Source organism: Temnothorax longispinosus, chromosome 1 (assembly GCF_030848805.1).
Source record: "Temnothorax longispinosus isolate EJ_2023e chromosome 1, Tlon_JGU_v1, whole genome shotgun sequence".
Lineage (NCBI taxonomy): Eukaryota > Metazoa > Arthropoda > Insecta > Hymenoptera > Formicidae > Temnothorax > Temnothorax longispinosus.
The window spans coordinates 25,712,805-25,732,965 of record NC_092358.1 but is presented as its reverse complement, the minus strand read 5'-3'; the positions used below and the strand labels follow the sequence as shown (position 1 = coordinate 25,732,965).

General features: G+C 40.5%; 4 protein-coding genes across 5 annotated transcripts; 2 read left to right on the top strand and 2 right to left on the bottom strand.

The window, feature by feature from the left end:
* Nucleotides 1–151: 151 nt before the first annotated feature.
* Qbp-1 (Queen brain-selective protein-1) lies at nucleotides 152–11,310 on the bottom strand. 2 transcript variants are annotated; one of them, XM_071791531.1, is made up of 4 exons: nucleotides 11,149–11,310; nucleotides 2,480–2,548; nucleotides 2,231–2,372; nucleotides 152–1,485 (listed from the first exon to the last, which is right to left on the bottom strand). In XM_071791531.1, exons 2-4 carry the CDS (start codon nucleotides 2,530–2,532, stop codon nucleotides 1,294–1,296), a joined length of 387 nt encoding a protein of 128 aa, XP_071647632.1. In that variant the 5' UTR covers nucleotides 2,533–2,548; nucleotides 11,149–11,310; the 3' UTR covers nucleotides 152–1,293. The 2 variants fall into 2 exon arrangements, with proteins under 2 accessions (XP_071647632.1, XP_071647641.1); XM_071791540.1 differs by lacking the exon at nucleotides 11,149–11,310 and adding an exon at nucleotides 3,190–3,396.
* On the top strand, nucleotides 7,028–15,710 carry LOC139820842 (uncharacterized). Its single transcript, XM_071791419.1, has 4 exons — nucleotides 7,028–7,572; nucleotides 10,090–10,349; nucleotides 13,019–13,430; nucleotides 13,921–15,710. Exons 2-4 carry the CDS (start codon nucleotides 10,100–10,102, stop codon nucleotides 14,414–14,416), a joined length of 1,158 nt encoding a protein of 385 aa, XP_071647520.1. The 5' UTR covers nucleotides 7,028–7,572; nucleotides 10,090–10,099; the 3' UTR covers nucleotides 14,417–15,710.
* Nucleotides 15,605–17,036, bottom strand: Mrpl40 (mitochondrial ribosomal protein L40). Its single transcript, XM_071791496.1, has 5 exons — nucleotides 16,894–17,036; nucleotides 16,595–16,678; nucleotides 16,333–16,503; nucleotides 16,010–16,208; nucleotides 15,605–15,886 (listed from the first exon to the last, which is right to left on the bottom strand). The coding sequence occupies exons 1-5, from the start codon at nucleotides 16,926–16,928 to the stop codon at nucleotides 15,764–15,766; spliced, it is 612 nt and encodes a 203-aa protein (XP_071647597.1). The 5' UTR covers nucleotides 16,929–17,036; the 3' UTR covers nucleotides 15,605–15,763.
* A 117-nt stretch (nucleotides 17,037–17,153) lies between these two features.
* Ift54 (intraflagellar transport 54) lies at nucleotides 17,154–20,161 on the top strand. Its single transcript, XM_071791266.1, has 10 exons — nucleotides 17,154–17,382; nucleotides 17,535–17,652; nucleotides 17,749–17,861; nucleotides 17,934–18,260; nucleotides 18,555–18,922; nucleotides 19,008–19,136; nucleotides 19,208–19,457; nucleotides 19,559–19,684; nucleotides 19,755–19,840; nucleotides 19,938–20,161. The coding sequence occupies exons 1-10, from the start codon at nucleotides 17,248–17,250 to the stop codon at nucleotides 20,086–20,088; spliced, it is 1,803 nt and encodes a 600-aa protein (XP_071647367.1). The 5' UTR covers nucleotides 17,154–17,247; the 3' UTR covers nucleotides 20,089–20,161.

Below are 20,161 nucleotides of genomic sequence, written 5' to 3'. Positions count from 1 at the left end.
TACTTGCAAACAGCTGAGAGTTATCTTCATTTATAGTCGGCATAAACAAACCATTTCAGCGCGTTGCGTATGAAGCAGGCCGGTCCCGTTCAAGAGCGCGGATAAACGAATTAATCCGGGATGAGGGAAGGTAACGTCAATGACGCGCACATGAATGCAACCAATTTTATTCTGTTGTCCGTTACATAGGGCGGCGTTCGCCGAAACATTCGTGTCCAGTTTTCGCAGGATTAATCGAGAGCTGCGCTAAAAAGGTGCTCGCCGTTCCTGAGGCGTTTTACGGATGACTAATCGGCGCGAGAGAAGTGCCGATAAAAAAGTTGACTATATTTAGCTATTTTTTTTGCGTTTATTAATAAATATTAGTAACAGTCAGTTAGTGAGAGGCAACGGTATTGACATACTGATAATATTTATCTAAGCGCCGAGCGCGCTTTATCGGGAGATCCGTCGTCTCGCAGGGAGATCCCACTCTCCCTGCGACGCTCTTCAAAGAACTGAACGCGTCGACATTAATTAAAAATAAATATTAAGATAAATGCGAAGTGTCGATATAGCTTTCGTGAATATATATATAATGTAATTAAAATGTCAAATCGGAATGTCAAAAGTCATATTAACTGTTTCACGGGATGGGAAAGGGATATGGGAGGGGAGGAGGGCTTTTGTGTATCTTTCTCGCTCACTTCGTTCTCAGCGTCATTTTTTTGCCATCCGGCTTTGCACCGCGACGCTTTTCGACTCTCGGCAGAGAGTCCGGAGAGTCCCGGCTCTTCGGCGTTTCCCGGCGTGGGAAACGCAATCGTAGACCCCGTCGATCATCCCTCGCTACCTCTACCTTTCACAGCCAAGAACCATGCACGATGATTCATCGAACATCTCACGAGATCAATCTAGCCGGCGACGCACGCTCGCTGAGCGCGCGGACACGGGCGCGCGTTTTATTATATGAGACGTGCGTGTACAAAGGCAGGGATAACATAGTAATTAAAAAAATCACAGAAATGCCATTATACACGGACAAGGGGCACCGTCGTCTCCTGGGGGAAAGGGGGAGGGAGAGGGGCGGGGGGAGATGATAGAGACGGGCTCCGACAAGTTGTCTATCACAATTGGCAGATACCTAATGAGATTACATCGTGAAATGCAATAAATAATTCGGAAAATTACTAATATATATCCGCGTTTCTCTCCGCTTTTCCCATTTCACATTCGCACCTCTCACATTCGATCGCCGTCTCATCCATCCGTCGTCCTCTTCGTCCATCCGGGGGTCGGGTTGGGTATATCCGTTTACTTGGCGATTCTGCCGAAGATATCCGTGAGATAGCTCCGCGTCTCCAGGCTCTGATGGGGCAGACAGGTGTTCGCGAAGCACGTGAGGTTGTCGACGCTGCAGCCGGTGCATCGGTTGCAACTGCAGATCAGTCCGTCGCCGCACACGCCCCAGGACTCGCTTGGCCCGCCGCAAATCTGCCCGGGGCCCTACGGTAAATCGGCGCCGATAAGAATAACCGCGAAAGCGTCGCGCACTTGTGGAATTCTCATCGACCTCCCAAATCGGGACCAACGAAACGTCGAGGATAAAGACAGAAATAAAAATTGCGCGAATTTATGTTAAATTTCGTAACGTCAAATAAATTTTGTATAAAATAAATGAAATTTTTGTGTTAAATAAAAAACTGTAACGTAACCCGAAGTCTGACTGTGACTTGAGCTTCGAATACGAAACTTTATAAATAAAAAGTGAAACCGAAATTTTATTCAACTTTATAGCAAATCTTGAATTTTAGTACGGTACTTAACTCTTAAATGCCACACCTCTCAAGAATCTCGTAAATGACATGAGGGGTCTAAAAGACCCCAGCATGAAAAATGTCTCCTTACTCATTGCTTTTTTGATCTTTAGTTATGACAATTTTTTTCAATGTTGTTCAAGGCTTAGAAAAGAGAATAAAATGCTTATATTGTTAAAATTTCAATTTCAACATAGTATAAAAAATTAAATAAACTGAGTACTGCTAAGTGTACGAACGGGTAGGTCAATCACTCAACTATCATCAATGGGAGCATGAGCTCCATTTTTGGCAAGAATATTTGAAAATATATCATTGTAAAGGGTCTGGGGTCCGCTGGACCCCAGGGGGCATTTAAGGGTTAAAGACGATCTTCTGTAGCGGGACAACGTGTCGTATTATTGTGTAATCGTTAATCGGGCGTTCTTACTCACTTTTCGGCATTCCGAGACACCGCAGAGGGTTGACGTTGTGACACCGAACTCGCACTGATCGCACTGGTCGCCGCAGCTCTCACACATCGGTCTTGCCTCGTGCCGTTGTGCGATCGCGGGATGAGCGTGGCACTTGTCGATCCTGGAAACATTATCAGAATCACGTTAATTGCCGTAACATTTTAATAATTGCGTAAAACTTTATTCATTATTTATACTTCGTTATCACACGTTGTTTTTAATACTTACAGGAAGATCGCGGCCAGGAGGACGATTGCGTGAATAAGTTGGAAGGTAAGCATGGTGATCCGCGCCGATCTGAAACAGAGACGACGTGTACGTGAATCGCCATGCTTTTCTTTTCAAATAGAATTTTACACGAGCTGGTGTAAAATCAAATCGATGAAATTCTTGTTTGAGAATAAAACCCTTAGATATGTCTAAACCATTATCTTTTTACGTATCAATCTTTCGAACCTTTCCTTTATCTCGATAATGAAGACGGCGATTCTTGTATTTACAATTATAATAGTTGAATGAATCTACAGTATCTCGAAAAGCGGCTGGAGCATGAATTAAATAACGAGGAAAAAAAATAAAATTTACACTAAAAATAAAAATTCATTATTTTTGTCATTTATGACAATGCCTCGCGATAGTTATTAACTAAAAGTGCATTTCCGACACATTTATCAATTTAACTCTGCTGAAGCGGCCTTGCGTTTTCATTGATTAGCTTAATTAACAACTTTCGCGGTTCGTATCAAATATCAATGCGAGTTTCCATTTATGCCATTTTGATTACGCAGAATATAATTCCTTTGTAAAGGATGATTAATAATTAATCGGTTGCTTCTCGTAGGAAATAATTTGTCTCACTTTTTAAAATAATAACTAATGATTTTCTCATAAATCCCAATTATCGCAACGCCACGGATGCAGATTATCTTTCTAGTTACCGAGTTCAATCACCCCGCTTCAGTGTCTCGGCATTATGCGCAGCAATCCGGCACAGAATCGACAGAAATATCGAGGAGGTAGATATCACCGTGCCAGCAAAATCGATCTCTCATCGCCAATGTGCCACTATAGCTGCTACATGTTTGCAGCGCGAGCACGTAGGGCGAATGGTATTTCGGGCCTTCTCTTCCTCTTTCTTTTTCTCCGAGGTACACCAAAAATGTGTTGTACAAATGATTCGCTGCAGAATCCAATTATATTCGTTCGAGAAAAGGCACGTATATAAAATTAGGTCTGGGTAAGAGATCGAAGGGCGTTCTTCTATCCGCCAGAAGGTCGCTTCGCGTGTTACCTTACGACATATATCCAGGAGTTGAAGAATAAAAAATGCGTGGATCTCGATAGATTCGCCAAAACACAAACACACCAGGTGATGCGCACTTCAGTGTCTGACATAAAGGCACTTCAAGACATACGGCCATCAAATGTAGCGTGAAGAATCAACCGTGACATATCTACAATGAAGTAGAATCTATATGATACTCTAACATGTCTGTAGAGATTCACGATTATACTATTTATTCCATGGAAACGCTAGTGAACAAAAACATGGTGATGATGGATGATGATGATGATAATGATGATGATGATGATAACGATAATAATGACGAAAATGATACTGCAGCCGCGATGCGAGAACCGCGGAAAAGCGTTCGTGCCGGCGACTCGTCGCGCGAATTAAACGGGCAAAACTGATGTCCCACATCGCCACGATGGTCCCCACTCTGCATATAGCGAAACGGTTTAGTCGCAGCCTCCGTGACTCCGTGACGCGGGGCGTGATTTATCGATAAATGTAGAAGAGCGAAAGGGTAACCGAACCAAGGCGTACCATTGCCGAACTCCTTCGCCTTAGGAACGGGTCCAATTGTTTTCCTTCGCCGCTGATGCATCTGCCGTCCCCCTTCGATCGAGCGCTTATCAAAGCTTGCTAGAAATTCAGAACGGCGTAAGACGGTCCGAGTTCGAGAGAAATTAAAAGCGACCGGGAAAGTCGGACTGCACAGCAATAAGTTCCGCAATCTCCCGACGCGGTGAAAGTAAGGCTGAGATAAGGTGATTTTTAATTAACGATATTTATCGGTATAATAGATGATGCAGCCACAACATACATGATTAGTCTCATTAATATGTCATTAATGCGATTAGTCTCTCATCTTTACTTTGCTTTTGTTTACCGATTTATCGGTTATTTTTCTCGGACTGTCGTAACTGTACGTTCAGCGTGAACTTTGATAATTCAGAATTTATAACGGTAAGATTAAATAAATACAATCCTAATTTGCATTAACCGCGGTTCGCCGGTCACACGCGATCTGACCGTGCGACTTTGCGGAATCTCTTTGCGCTAAACAAATTCGAGAGGTGGATTTTTTAAACTCTCCCCGGGTTCGTTGGCCGAAAAGACGCGTTGTTTCTCGGAGTAAAAGCAAACAAGCGGATCACTCCCGCTATTCTGTCCAATTGTGCTAATAATAAACACAAACATTTTGCGCGGCCACATGATCCACTTTCCGCCGAACAAGGCTTCCCTTCTTCCCTCCCACGACTGTTCATAAACATCCGTTCATAAACAAGGAAATTGCGCCGGCTGACTCAGCATTGATACTCGAATCTCGCGGCCTCCTTTACTTACTCCGTTGTTCTGTTTCGACGAGCGTAAATGTGGGTGCGACAAAAAAAAAAAAGAATTTACTTTATCTTGCATTTGTCTTCCTTATCTATTATGTAGTAATCCTTATCTATTAACTTCCTTGTTTTGTATAATTGTGTCGCAATCTTATCTATATATGTTTGTAGGTCATTATTTTCGGAGTCTAGAATAATAATCTTCCTGCCGCTATATAAATATTGCAATTGGAGACTTTGATCCCTCTAAAAGCGCAATAAATATGATAAAACAACACTGATTCGACCTTCTAATCCCGTATTTATCACTGTCTTTTCTCTTTGGACTCTCTCGGAGATGCACGAACCCAAAGTACGATCCTGATGAACGCGCCGTAATTATTTTTTCCGCGAATTCCGCGAACAATATTTGTTATTCGTGTCAGCGCGCATCTATGCGCTGTTCTAATATCGTGTATCTCGAGCCGTGTCAGCAAATGCGCAATCGGCGCATGTTTCCACAAAAAAAAATCATTATTAAAATAAGATAATGGAAATTCAGATATGGCGTCAGACGGCGCGTCTTGTGCAATATTTTCGTCTCGCGCAGACACCGGCTACGTTCGGTTTGCGTGTTCGCGGCCTTTTGTTTGAGAGGGAGCTGCGGGAACGAAAGAATATCACGCTTTACGGGGCGCACAAAAGCGCGACCGCTGATTATTTGCGGAGATGCTACATCCTTCTCATTGTGGGTCATTGCGTCGAACCGCGGAGTCTTTCTAAATTTCGCTGGGAGACGGCGTAAAATTAGCTATCCCAGACGACGGCTGGCCGATTCCCTCTCGATGAGTGAAAACATACGTGCCGCGAGAACCGGGTCAATGACACGTGCAACATGCATTTTCAGGTATTCAAAATTCAATTTCCGATTCTTAGGCTATAAACCGATTTCGTGCGTTACTAGAAAAGAAAAGCGAACACCGTGTAAATGCGAACAAGAGAAATTTTAAAGCTGCCAACGCGCGCGCTAAACGCGACTCCGCTACGTTTAATATATACGAGTGCAAATCTCCGTGTTAAATAAATAAGAATTGGAACGTGGCGCACAAATACGGCCCACGTTTCTTTAAGAAACAATAAATGTCGCTGTTTATTTTCGCTGGCACTATTGCACCGGAACTAATCTCACGTGGCGGTCGCGCGTATTGATGTTCCCGTGGTCACACCGACGCAATCATCGGTACTAGGAATCAGCGGAATCATCGGTTAAAATCGTGCTCTCCGCGACAGTAGTGAATGACGCGCATCGTCAGACAACGTTGAAATTCGGCGCATGGAATTCTCAATGAATTCACGGTGTGATTAACCCTTATCGAATTTAGCCCGAAATAATTTCGTATATTATTCACAGATTTATTTTGCGCGAAATGGTTTCGTGTTTTTTTTTTTATAGTTTCATTGCTTCATTGCGGGTGCATAATTAATATACATAATTAATATACATAAATTTTAATATCATTATTTTACGCGCGATATAAATATTTATAATAGCAGTTTAGAGGAAAATGTTTCATGACACATAAGCCCAAAGTATTGAAATATTTTACACGGTATATTTTGCACGTGGCTGAAAAAAAAAAGAAATAAATAAATCATAATAGAATTTTTGTAATTTTTAAATTTAATATTTACAGAATATTTAATTCTTGGACGCAAAATTTTCAATCTCAGGAAATCACGGTCTTTAAAACTCGTAGCTAAATCATAAAATACATATAAGATGATAGGCGATAAAAAAGTCCAAGTCAGGAAAGTCCTGATTATCGCGAACTGTCAGTCTGACAGCTTGTAAGCGTGACTCTGCCGTATATAGCGAGTCGAAAATCACGAATGATTTTACAGGACTGCGCGTTCTCCATTCAGCCGGATCGTGTAGGGGTATAACGCGTAGAGAAAATCCGCGAGGGAGCTTTCGCGGTTCGGAAAACATTCGCGTTCCGATGAGACGCGACATCGCGCCTCTGCTTGCTAAGAATAGCCGAAGAAATTTGCGTTGCTCGACGCAGATGCCAAATTCTCCCTCTCCCTATCTCGCGCTCTTTTCTCCTCCGTTTCGTCGTCTATACCCTTCTTCCTCTATTCGCAGTATTCGCACCCGCCCCGTTGGTCCTGTCTCTTCTCTTTATCTTCCGCTGCGGTCTCTCCTTTATTTATTTTTATATATCTTCCTCCGCACCGTTAGATCTCTTCGTCCTCCACTCTTTGTTCTCTCCGTTTCTTACTTTCTGATTATATCTCTTCCCTCTTCTGCCACCCTTTATCCCATCCCTTCTCCACTCTTTCGTTTTCTTTCTCTCTCTCTCTCTCTCTCTCTCTCTCTCTCTCTCTCTCTCTCGCTCATTTTCTGTCACATGCACGTATTCACGTACACACATCGTCTTATTTCGTTGCTCCGCTAGTACAAAGACCGACTGGACGGTCAGTCTCGTACCAGTTAGCATTCGTTTTGGACGTGTGCGATCAAACAAACGGCAGCGGCGAAGTCGTTCCATAGTGAGACCCCGCAAAGACATATCTCTTGAAAGTGAATCTCGAGTCTCGATAATACGGAAGAGCTAAAGGGTTTCCAGAGAGAAGGAGAAAGAATTTCTTCGGTTCCCGAAATTCGCGATTGTCTCGTGAAGAGTTGAATACCCCTTCATCGTCGTTTGAAAGTGAGTAAGCTGGGGCACCATCGATATTTATTTGTTCAATCCGTTCTAATTCTAGCAATCAAATTATGTGTCTTGCATGTATAAATATCAAAAAATCAATATATATTGTACGAAGTCGTATGTTTTAATTTTGAATGCAATTTTATTCTTTAAAATCTCTGACTGTTAGATATGTATGTAACCAGTATAAGATCACAATTGGAATAAAATTAAATATAAGAAAAATGTTACGTTATGTTAGCTTATAATTATGTGTCTATAGTATCAGTGTGAATGCAAGTAATTCTCTCTTTTTACTATTTTAACGTTGCAGTTTAATTTAAATTTTGATACATTGAGAAGATTATAGAATCAGAAACGAATAATAATCAGAGTCACCTCATGGTAATTAATTCGTAAAGGAAATTTAATAAAGAATTAAGAGTAAACACGTGTCTCGGACGAGGCAAACGTATCGTAGGACCGATTGCCTCGGGCCTGTGATGATTGCATATTTAAAGATTCCCATCGCGTGGTTTGAGCTAAATGCGGCGTCTGATTCTGCGTCTTATTTACTTCGTACACAGATCACCTTCAATGTAGACGTGGAGCAACAATCGGATAGGTAGGCACGTTTGGCACTAAATATGCTTTGACGTATATGACCTATGTTTTCATTTCTATTTAATACCTCTTTGAATTATGAAATAAACTGTTTGTGAAATTTTTCACATTGCCTCCTGTTATTTTTAGACATTTTCTTAAAAGGCGAGACCCGCGCGGTGAAACGAATTTCCAATTAAGTTGCAAGAAGAATAAATCAAAGCAAAACGAAGGAAAATCAGATTTATCGTTAAAATTCGAAATAAAAATTGCACCTTTTTTTATATCTTTGCGACAAAATTCGAAAGCAGCCGACTTTTATACGCGCGTGGTAAGTGTCGTCGTCTGTTAACGATTCAGGATCAATATTTTCGATGCACGTGCACTTTAGATTTACACCGGAAGTCGAACAAACATGTTTACTATTAACTGCTGACCCAACCAAAACATTGTGTGTCAACCACAAAATGCAATTTTCGAAATTTGTGCCAAACGTGCCACGTTGCCCCCGCATTTTTACATTGACCAACGTATACCTCATCGAATCATCTGACGTGTGTCTCTGCACGTGCGTCATCATGGATGTGCGAAATTTTGCCAAGAAAAAGAAACATTTTAATTAATTAATAAGTCATATTTCGCGAATCGCATGTGTGTGCGAGTTAAAATTTTATAATAATACCTAATAATTCCAATTCATGAAATTGGACGATTTCTTCGCGAGAGAGGTGAGATGGATTCTCGAGAAAAAATCAGTCGGAAGAAGATGAACTATTTGATTATCGTCTGTACTGTCCCCCCCCCTCACGTCAAGAAATATAGGCGGTTCCCAATTCTCAAAGGGTAACAAACAAATCACGCATACCAGACTATAAATATACAGAAACAGAACGATTGGTATGGTAAACCGTGAAAGCGAAACGGAAGCACATCGCTTTCTCTTCCTCGCTCAAGAAAGAGTAAGAGGGAAAGAGAGAAGGCACGAATCTTTGCGTGAAGAGAGGCGTCTCGCGGTTAGAAATAGGTTGAAGTGCGTCCGATATAGAGAAGCCGCGTGATGCAGAAGATTTGAAGATCTACGTTAGAGACGACTTGCCAAGAGCGACGCGATGCGAACGATTTCTGGCGGCATGGCACGCTGATCGAGCTCATTTGTGCTCAATGTCGTTCTCCTCTCGGAATTCCGAGCTTGTCGTTAAGCAATTAGCGAATTTTCCAAGCTTGCGATTAATGTATTAGACTTTATTAATTGAACTTTGGTTTGCCGATCGTTCTTCAAAAAATTTCTATGCAACCTAACGAAACAATCGATAAAATAAAAAAACTACCTGAGGATATTAGATAATTCACATCAATAATAATAAATATGATTACTATAATATTACATAGATATGTGACTTTTAATTAATTTTATAAATAATAAGATAAAATTTCGAAGAACACGTTTGATTTGTTGCACGATTCAATTGAGGTATTTGATATTGCATTTCTCTTGATGTATGATGTTACAGATGCTTACGCAACGTGCGAAATTTTATGAAGAAAGAGAAGAAAAAATTTAATTTATAAATAACATTTCGAAAACCGCGTCCTAAAATTTTATAATAATATCTAATGGCTTCAATATTTGAAATTTGGACGGCCTCTTCGCGAGAAAAATGAGACGGAATTCCGTACATCGAGGATAACCGGTTGGAAGAAGAGAAACTATTTGATTATATCATTTCTGCTAGCTATACAACGTCAAAGTATACGTTCCCGAAGAGTAATAAATAAGCAACGCATACTAGACTGCGGATAAATATACAAAGATCGGGGAGGCTCTCAAAATTATTGTGTGTTTGATGTTCAGAGAGAAGAAATAAAAAAAACCTACAAAAACTCTTGAAAATGATATTGACGAAAAAAATCTATATTTTTCTTGTTTAATTTCAGGACCGACGAGATGGGTATGATAGCGCGCGTGAGGCGTCGCGTCCGCGCGAACTCGCTGACGGTCGACAAGGAGAAAACGGCGCAAAGTGTCTGCCTTCTAAGCGCGGTTCTTCTTCTGCCCTATTGCCCGCGCGGCCCGCTGCCGCTTCTGCCGTCGCCCGCACCGGTCCTGTATTCAGCCCTCGTCCTGCCGGTCGTCTTAAGCGCGAATTACAGGTACCCGGTCCCGACCCTCAAGACTCTCGCCGAGGCGGCCAAAGGTACGAACGGATACTCTGACACTGACCTCTCCACTTTCACATTAGCTTCTCGATTTTATCTTCAAACTAAACTGGGAAACCGACTTTTCCACTCCAGATCCTTGTGATCTGAATCATTTTTCTTCTAGAATATCGCTTTCCGGAACTCGAAATGAATTTTTAACAACGAGACCACCGGTGCAATGGTTCTCTCTTTAGCTCCGAGACGACATCGGCTAAAGCTGAATTTTATTTAAAAAAAAATTTAACGGTTTTTTCAGATGATATGGATGTAGGATTTTAAATCATATAGGTAGTCCACTTTTTAATTTATAAAAAATAACATTTAAATCGCGGTATAATGTAGCATCGTGATATGTTTCAGTCTCAGCTGAACGATACGGACGGATCGGGAAGGATTAATTAGAACATTGTACTCGCAATCAGTGTATAATAACGCGTACACAGTTAAATATTAAAGGATGAAATTTAAACTAATACCCTGAGTTAAATAACATTTTGTTATTTTTAACTACCATATGCGTCGAAATTTAACAAAAAGTAGTATTATTTTAACTTCATATAGTTTAATTAAATTAACGACATATTGAGTAGGAACAATGGCGATCTATAGAAGTGTTTAAAAACGATCGAAGTTGAGTATAATTCGACACTATGAATGACAGTGTAACATTAGTAGTACATGTCAATTGGTTCAAACTATACAAATCGAGTAGTGCAGAAGTAGCCGCGTTCCGCGAGCTTCGCGAGGAATTGGGCTAGGTCGCGTCTACCACGACCGTTGTCCTCGCGCACTCACCTGAACTCTAGAATCCTCTCGCTGCCTATACCGTTGGTCTCGTCACTAATCGGCGATGATCCTTGTCGCGCAGACGCCAAGTCGCTCAATGCACGGCCGGAGACGGAGCGCGGTTAGTTTTATAGGTAGCAGAGGCAGGCCCTCCGTCCTGCGATGTCTTCCAACCGGGGGATGGGAGATCCTTCGGTTGCCATGTGAAATCCTACGGGTTCCACGTAGCCGCACACCGCTACGTCGCCTCCTCCAGCATCCGTCCTTGTCTCGTCCTGCACCGCCATGTCGTCGGTGACTCGTCCTGACTGACGTCCAATGTCCATTAATATGCAAATCCTCTCTCGCCGGCTCTCTCTTGGGACTCGTTACTAAAAATGAAGTCGATCATTCATCGAAGCCACGTCAATTACGTTATACTCAATTAACGGTGGCCGAGGGAGGCTCTCTCTTTCTCACTCTTTCTCTCCCTCCCCCTCACTCTCTCGCTCTCTTTATCTATCTCTTTCTTTGCTCCCCCCCCCCTCTCTCTCTCTCTCTCTCTCTCTCTCTCTTTGGTGCACGCTCGCGCTTATCAGCATCAGCTGGCAACAAGTTTACGATTATTAACGTAAAGCACGCCCTGTCATGTTATTCAGCAACCTGTCATCCTTCAGTAAAATCCTCAACGAAGGGTTGATCGTTGGTCGGTTCCACCTCTGGAAAATCACTCACGATGACGCGCTCCTATCGTATCGCTTCTCTGCAACTTTGCTCTCTTTCCTCTTCGGGAACCGAAGGATGAGCGTGACGATGGAAAAGAGCGAGACGAGAGAGAGAAGGAGGAAGAGGAAGGAGGAATCTATCTCCGTGGTGAACGCATATCAATGTGTTCTTGTGTTTAATAATAACGAGATGTCGCGTGTCTGCGCGTTTCTTTTTTGCTCGCCTCCGCATATCCTCGCCTCGTCAGCGCAAACGTTAAAATAATCTTCCCTGATAATTATGAGGACGGTAGCGGCTATAAACGGTTTTTGTTCAACCGTTCGAGAATCAGTCGGAGGCAGGTTGTATCTTTCACGAATCGCCTCCGTCACGTGGCCGATTTGTATCCTCAAAATATGATTATATTGATTGAACGAACTATATAGGCTTCACGCTCGTCTCGATCATCCGATTTTTGCCTGGTGGTGAACGTAAATAGCAACGTATAGACGTTTTTTGTATAAGGCCGCTATAAAAATTGAAGTCATCGATCTGCGTTAGTTACTTCATCATGCCGGCGGTGCACCGCGCTGGCTTGAGCTATAACAGTAAAAAATTGCCTTTCGAGAATCCACGCTTCTCAAGTTATAATTTGGAGGTATAAATTAAGAAAGCTTTCTTCAACGTTGTAATCTCAAAGTATAAATTAAAGTTAATCGCTCCTTCGAACGCGAATATTCGAAATTCGGCGCTGGACTGCATTTTCGAGTTATAAACGCCATATCCCCGATATCTCTAAGGCGCGATGATATGAAAAATCCGGATTGAACATCGATCTCTTTCGTTATCATGTAGACCGCATTAATCTTGTTCCCTTTTGTATGAAGAACCGTCAAGAGACCCGTCCCGTTCTATACTAAACGTTTAAATAAAAGTCGCCTTTCGAGTTCCTAACACAACAATTACAAATTATTTTTACGTCAACATTCTTTGAAGAACCACCATTAATGGAGGCGCGAAGCAAAATTAAATCTCTTTTCTTTGTGTATTGAGGCAAAAATAATATTTTTACTTTGCATCAAGGTGAAATTAAATTCTTCATTTTGCATCGAGGAAATTAAATCCCCGCGTATTCTGCATCGAGGCAAAGAATTAAATTCCTCATTTTGTATGGATTATGTTACGATGTTAAAAGATGGAGCCAAGAGAGCCTGGCATCCCTTGAATCGCTTCCTGAGACGGCTGTACGCGCCGGTGGACCGCGCGGAGAATCTCTTCCTAAAGATGCGCAATCTCTCCGTCATGGCGAACCAGATAGTGTTCCTGATCCTGGCCGACAAGGTGCTGCTGCCGCAGCAGAGGCTGACCTGCCTGTACACGCTTATGTTCTACAACGTGATAGCCTACTGTGTGAGCTACATCAAGGAGCTGATCCAGAAGGAGGACTGGTCGCCATACGTCACCCTGACTGAGCGATCCAAGATCAAGCATCTCGCGATGTCGGCCACCAAGATCGTGCTCGAGTGGACCAAGGCGGTGACGTTCGTCGTCACACTGACCTTCATGCTTCTCGTGTTCGGACTGGAGCAAGGTCTTGATAACTACAAGTGAGAAACTTAATCGGGATCTCTGATCCACATAAATAATTAAGAATATCACAATTGTCTCTCTGCTTGTTATATAATTAATATTATTAAGTTTGCTTTCAATTTTTCGTAGATTTGTTGGTATAGTAATTTCTCTACTTATATTTTGTGTTTTCCAAAGAAAATTAATAATTCCGATTTGTATAATAATTAAGTATCTGTACACTAAAAAAAAATTTTTTTATATTTAAAAAGCCTTACTTGAATACTCCTAACAACATATTTACTTAATATAATCACATATTTATTTAGAATTAGATATCTTTACTTACTTTACTTAAATTAAGTAAAAATATCTAATTCTAAATAAATATGTGATTATATATTATATTAAGTAAATATGTTGTTAGGAGTATGGAGTTGTCAAGAATGGCTTTTTAAATATGAAAAAATTTTTTTTTAGTGTATGTCTTTCTGATCTCTTTAATTATTTAATCTCAATATTTTGCAGACCCTCAATGATCTACACAGTGATCACGTGGATTTATTATTCGGCGACGGAGAAAGTTTTCGTCGAGATGTTCCCGACGATCCTGGGCTTCCTGCAGCTGGAAGCGTTGGAGAACATCGAGAATCTGTACGCGCCGGTGATACTTCGTTGCTTCACGATCGCCATGTCGGCGATCTTCAGCGTCCTACTGTTGCCGTCGGCTTCTTGGAGGTTCCTGATGGTCGCCACGTATCTGAACGTGTATCTGCGATGGAAGGAACTGGCGGCGAATTCGGGCGCGGTGCTGCGACGGGAACGCGAGGTGCTGAATCGCTACAGGAAGGCGACCGTCGAGGAAATCGAGAGGTTCGACGACGTGTGCGCGGTGTGCCTGTGCGGCATGACGAAGGCCAGGGTGACACCCTGCCATCATCTTTTCCACGCGGACTGTCTGCGACAATGCTTGAAGACCAGCGACAAATGTCCCATGTGCAAACGCGAGCTCAAGTTCGACTAGATTTAAACGACACGTCGGGAAATATATATACTCTTTTAATTGCCTCCAGAAAGATTTACGAGATTCTCGGAACACGCCGTGTCGAAGAAGACGAGGGAAGAGGGAGACGTATGTGGATGACATTTCGCGTCTGGAAGATTTACGCCGTCTTTTATATATTTCGATTTACGACGTCATTGGCGTCGAAAAGATTTACGGCGTCTTTTTAGTTTTCTGAAGGGTTTAAGAGAAGATTCAGGACGACATTCTCGAACCCTTGTATTATTCGAGGAAAGAATCAAACAGAGAGGGGGGAAGAGCTTGCGATATTGTGGAATATCGATAATATTCGCCTGGGGAATGCATGTTCCTTTAGATATACTTTACTGTGATATAGATCAACATCATACACAGAAAAAAAGATGTGTTAAATCAAGACTTATATACTTGTATATAAGCAAGAATCTGTAATCTTTTTATAACAATTTCAACTTTTTTTCTTAATTAAACTATAAAATACCTTCATTTAAACAAATTTTCTTCGTTTAAGGCAATTTTTCTCATTTCAAGATTATAGATTTAACACTTTTTTTTCTGTGTAACTTTTAGGATTATACAAAAATATATTACACGTTATTATGTCGGTCAGTTCGTGACCGACACGTAATTCGTAACTTTAACCGGCGAATGGAAATACGCTTATTTTGTATTACTATCTTTCATTAATGTATCGTTAATGTAATGTTGGGGAAAAACTGCGAACTGCGTTATTTATATGTACATTTGTTAAGTATTTTTTCCGTTGCGTTTTGCACGAATCAAAACAGCTTGTTACAATCTGAAATAATGGAAAATTGTTTCGCAACAAATTGTCGATAGAGTTAATAGAGTAAGATTTTAAAATAGCGCAGTTTTGTACGCTACAATTTGTTTCTTAGAAATCGTATGAAGTAAGCTTGTAAAAGCCATATGATAATGCAATTAAGAAATCGAATAGTATTAAAAGATTTCTCTGTAGTCCTAATTCTCATATTCACCATGTAAAAACGTAGTCTAACAAAGCTTCATTTTCTCAGGAGTTACGGCAGATAGAATAAACTCTTATTCCACTGAAACTGTCAATATCTTATACGTTTTTTTTTTTTTAAGTAATTTGTCGCTTACTTGAGCGGTAAATGAAAAAAATGTTTTTCTTCTTATATTAAAATGTTTATTTGCTTCTATCGCTTTCTATATTCTACCAGAAATTCATGTAACATTATTAAATGTATGAATTCATATTTCGAGCTGGAAATACATGTTGTATTTGTACGTATTCTCTGGTGTAAAGTGAAATCTCTCCAAATTCTTTTGTACAGCATCAAACGCTCATTCCTCTCCATCAAACTTCCGAGTGGTGTTTATATATTCGCCATCGGGACTGTCGTAATTTTCTATCGCAGGCGTTTTTAACGGACCTTTCGCTGTATACGGTAAAAGCCCTAAATCCATCTAAAAACATAGACGTATGAATTTAAATTATGCTGTAACAGATTCTTATGGAAAATTATTTATAACTACGGGACAAAAAGTAATCATGCTCAGTTTAATTGTCCGAGTAAAATTAATAATTACTTGTATCGCTTCTTGATACAGGTCTTCTGATTCCGCTCTCAGTTCGTCGAGTGCTTTTTGCTGCGAATAAAAGATAGAATCTATCGCCTGAACGGTAACCAAATGCTGTTGAGTTTTATATCTGTTCCAGTCCTTTTGCAACAAAACTCTGGACTCCGCTTCCTCTTCCGATATCGGCGGAAGCTTCCGCAGCCTTTGCCTTAAATCAATTTTCACAGTTAATATATCATAGATATAAGAACAATACAAAATTATTCATTAATTATATTCATCCTGCATATAATTTGTCTCATACAATATGCTTGCGTGCACGGAAAACTTACTGCCTTTCATCTATTAATTTCGATGGCACTTCCAACTCGTCGACTGGTTTCAGTTGCTTAGCTTGCTTCTGTAACCTACGAATTTGCTTTTCTAACTTCCTCTTCTTTCTTTCTTCTCGTGCCCTGATAATCGCGGGGTCTATTCTTTTCTTTTTCTTTAATGGTTCTCCTCTATAAAACGAATAAAGAGGATTACAACATGATTGTATATCGCTATAATATGTATGTAAGATACTGTAAGAAATATACAATGGCAACTTACAAAAGCACGCTGCTAACTCTGAAATACAACGGATTGGTGCATGCCGAGATGTTTCGAACGCCAGGTATAGCGTGCACCGATAATCTGAAAGAAAAAACGGCAGGAGATCAATTTTCTTTCTACCAAACGTTCAAACTTACTTTAATGTTGCTGTACAATCTACGGTCGAGTCACATCGACAACGTAAATCATATTATCGAAACCAATTATTTAAACTATTATTTAATAATTTATTTCAATCAATGAATTTAGATTAATATTATTACTTAGATAATTAAAATGTCATCGTGCGTAATTACCGCGATAACGCAGGCAACAAATTCAAGACGCTCATCCTCGTGGGATAACCTCCTCACACTTCTCACTTGCATGAAAATGAAAACAGACCGAGGCCTGTTCGTTTTAGCTGCACTTCTGAACTAGTGCAATAAGTTAGAATGAAAGAAAGATATTTGTTTCATTCTAACTTATTGCACTACGTTGCACCAGTTCAGCCAGTGCAGCTGGCCTCGGCAGCTCGGCAGATCAGCGCGATCGTCACGTTGCCTGGCAACCGTTTAACATTACATTGGACTGATTGGACGCGAATCGCCGTGCGAGTTCGTGACAGCTCTAGGCATGACATTATTAGAAAAAAGAAAACATCTATCGCGATGACGGACGAGGTGCGACTCGAGGTGATAAAGAAAACGCAGGATTTACTCGGGAAATATTTCAAGAAGCCGCCACTAACCGAAAAACTGCTCCGCAAGCCGCCGTTTCGCTTCCTCCACGATATCATAACAGCTGTAATTTATCGCTCGTACAATGATATATTTCGATATCTAAAATTCTTTCTATTTTTAACTTGTTTTATTTTTAATTTTTATACGGAGTATATGAACTTCCGCTTGCATTTAGGACACTCTATATGTACGTGAGCGAAAAAAATTGATTTCAGACCATTAAAGAGACCGGTTTCTTAGAAGGATTGTTCAGCGAGGAAGAGCTGAATTCTGACAATATAAAGGACAAAGAAGCAAAGCTCGCTTTCTTGACGAAGCTCATTGATGTCGTCAGTCAGTATTTTAATTTTGTTCGATTATCACTTTATTATCGTTTTATCGCTAATTGTATGATATTTAAATACATTATATGAATATTGTGTGTTTTAGAATTAATTTCGGGTGCTAATTTAACGGTCAGAGCAAGTAAAATTGTTTCCGGTCAAGAGCCGACGAAGACAAATGAGTTGCTGCAAGCCATTGGAAAAGCCCTTGATAAGAAGGTAATAAATTTCGCTGCTCAAATAGGATATGACTTTTAAAGTAGTAATTAATAACACGTCTGTGTGTGTTAGGTCAGTAGCAGAGAGGCGATTGACCACTACAAAAAGAGCTTGGAAAAGAAAGCAAAGGCTGGCTCAAAGTCAAGATCCACGATTAAGGAGGAACCTTCAAAGAATCCTGCATCGAGGCAGGCTTCGCAAACGAGAAAATCGTCAGAGAAAGACAAGATCTCGGCGGAACGAAAGAAAAGGTCGTCTAGCACGGGGAAAGTAGCGTCGGGCGAAGCAAAGCGCGATAAGGATGGCAGAACCGAAGAGAGCAAAGCGAGAAAAGGGAATGATAGAAAGAAGGAGGAAAGTTCGAAGAATATCGAAGCCATAGACATCCCGCCAGCTGAGGTAAAAATTCAAAGAAAAATGTCCATTTTCAATTCTTCATTCTCAATTCTCAATTCTAAATTCTCTATTCTCCATTCTCAATTCTCCATTCTCAATTCTTAATTCTAAAATCGTTTAAATAACGGTGCCTTGGAATAAATATTTATTAAAGAGAATTAAGGTTCTATTTCTCTCCATTGTTTGAAATTCACGAACTATTTGCTTACTCCATAATTAAAATTAATTTTTCTATTTGTTTCTCAAACGTGTATTTTAATTAACACGCTATTTACATCTTACTTTTATTGTATTCAGCCGGTACAAAATAAAATTCCCACCTCGGCGCAAAGAAGGAGGCCTTCTTCGTCCGCCAAGGTGAAGCAGGATGCCACAATTTCAGATGCGAATGGCCTGACGAAGGAAGAACAAGCGCAACGCAGGAATTCCTCCAGTAGAGCAAGACGCACAGCAGAAGTAAATGGATCACAGGAGAAAATAGGTAATACGACTTTACAGACATCTTCTAACAATGAAGAGCAAAATAAATCGGTAACGAGCGGTTACACTAAAGAGACTAAGGAAAATGAAATGGAAGAAGACAACTCGCGGCAACAAAGCGTTGAAAAGAGCGATCAACCAACGTCAGAGCTTGCGGGATCTCAAGTCGAAACTACTGAAATGACGTAATGTTCTGTTCTATAAGTTCGTTACGGATAACAAAGTGATATCGAGATGCGATAGTAATATTAAATTCAACGTTTGTTTTAGCGTTTTGCAACAATCAGATGCGAGGCCCAAAACATCCCTGAGACCACCTAGTGCCAGACCCATCAGTGCCAGGCCAGCTGCTCCCAGAATGAGAGCAAAGACGGAGATGATAGTCAACGAGGAGATACAGTAAGATGAAGATTTAATTTATATTGTACAAAAAATTTTATTACATTATAAATTTCAAAATACGATTGCAGAACACCAGTGGGGAATATTAGTGTCATTGTAGAGGATTCCGACTTGAAGGATGACGACGACGACGACGCGGAAGATATGGTGGTGATGGAAGCGAAGGGAAGTGGCGGTGACCTCTTAGAGAACGGCGATTACAAGATAGACAATCAATTGATGCAGGAACACGGGCATCTCGTGGCGCAAATATTAGAGACTCAGCGGGAATTGGTCAACACAGACAATGTCGATGTATTGCCGAAGAAAGTCGACATCGTAAGAATCAAAATACATTGCCATTACTTCTACTTCCGAGTCGTGATTGCTGTTGCAAAATGTTGAGTAAATTGTCATTAAATAAATGCATTTTGGCACAGGCGTGGGAATCGGGTTCGAAACGCGACCGAGAAACAGCGGCTAAAGAAATCGATAAATTACGCGGAACTATACAGACATTAACGCGCACGACAAATCCTCTGGGGAAATTATTGGATTACGTGCAGGTAATATATATTTACACACAGTCTTACATCTTAATCACAGTCTCTTTAACGAAACTAAATTTGATGTCAGGAAGACGTAGAGATGATGCAAAAAGAACTATTGGACTGGAGAAGTCAGTATCGCCAATTGAGCGAACAATTGGAAGGAGAACAAAAGTATGTACAAAAGTACACATGATACATGTATAAAATCAACAGTGAATAATTTTAATAATTCTTTATACTGAAAATTAATATAAAATTTTTTTTTTAGGGAGACTCAAGAGATGATAGAACCCATGAAGGAGACATTGAAAGAAATTGATAACAACATGAAGATTGAGTTAGATAAGATATGTCAGGTAAAAGCGCAAATGATGAAAAATGATCAAAAAATACGACGATTACTTAATGGTAATTTATAATGTAATTATATTGTTTATATTGTAAATATTTTTATAAGCCATTGAAATATATAATTGGTTGTTCCACCATAAA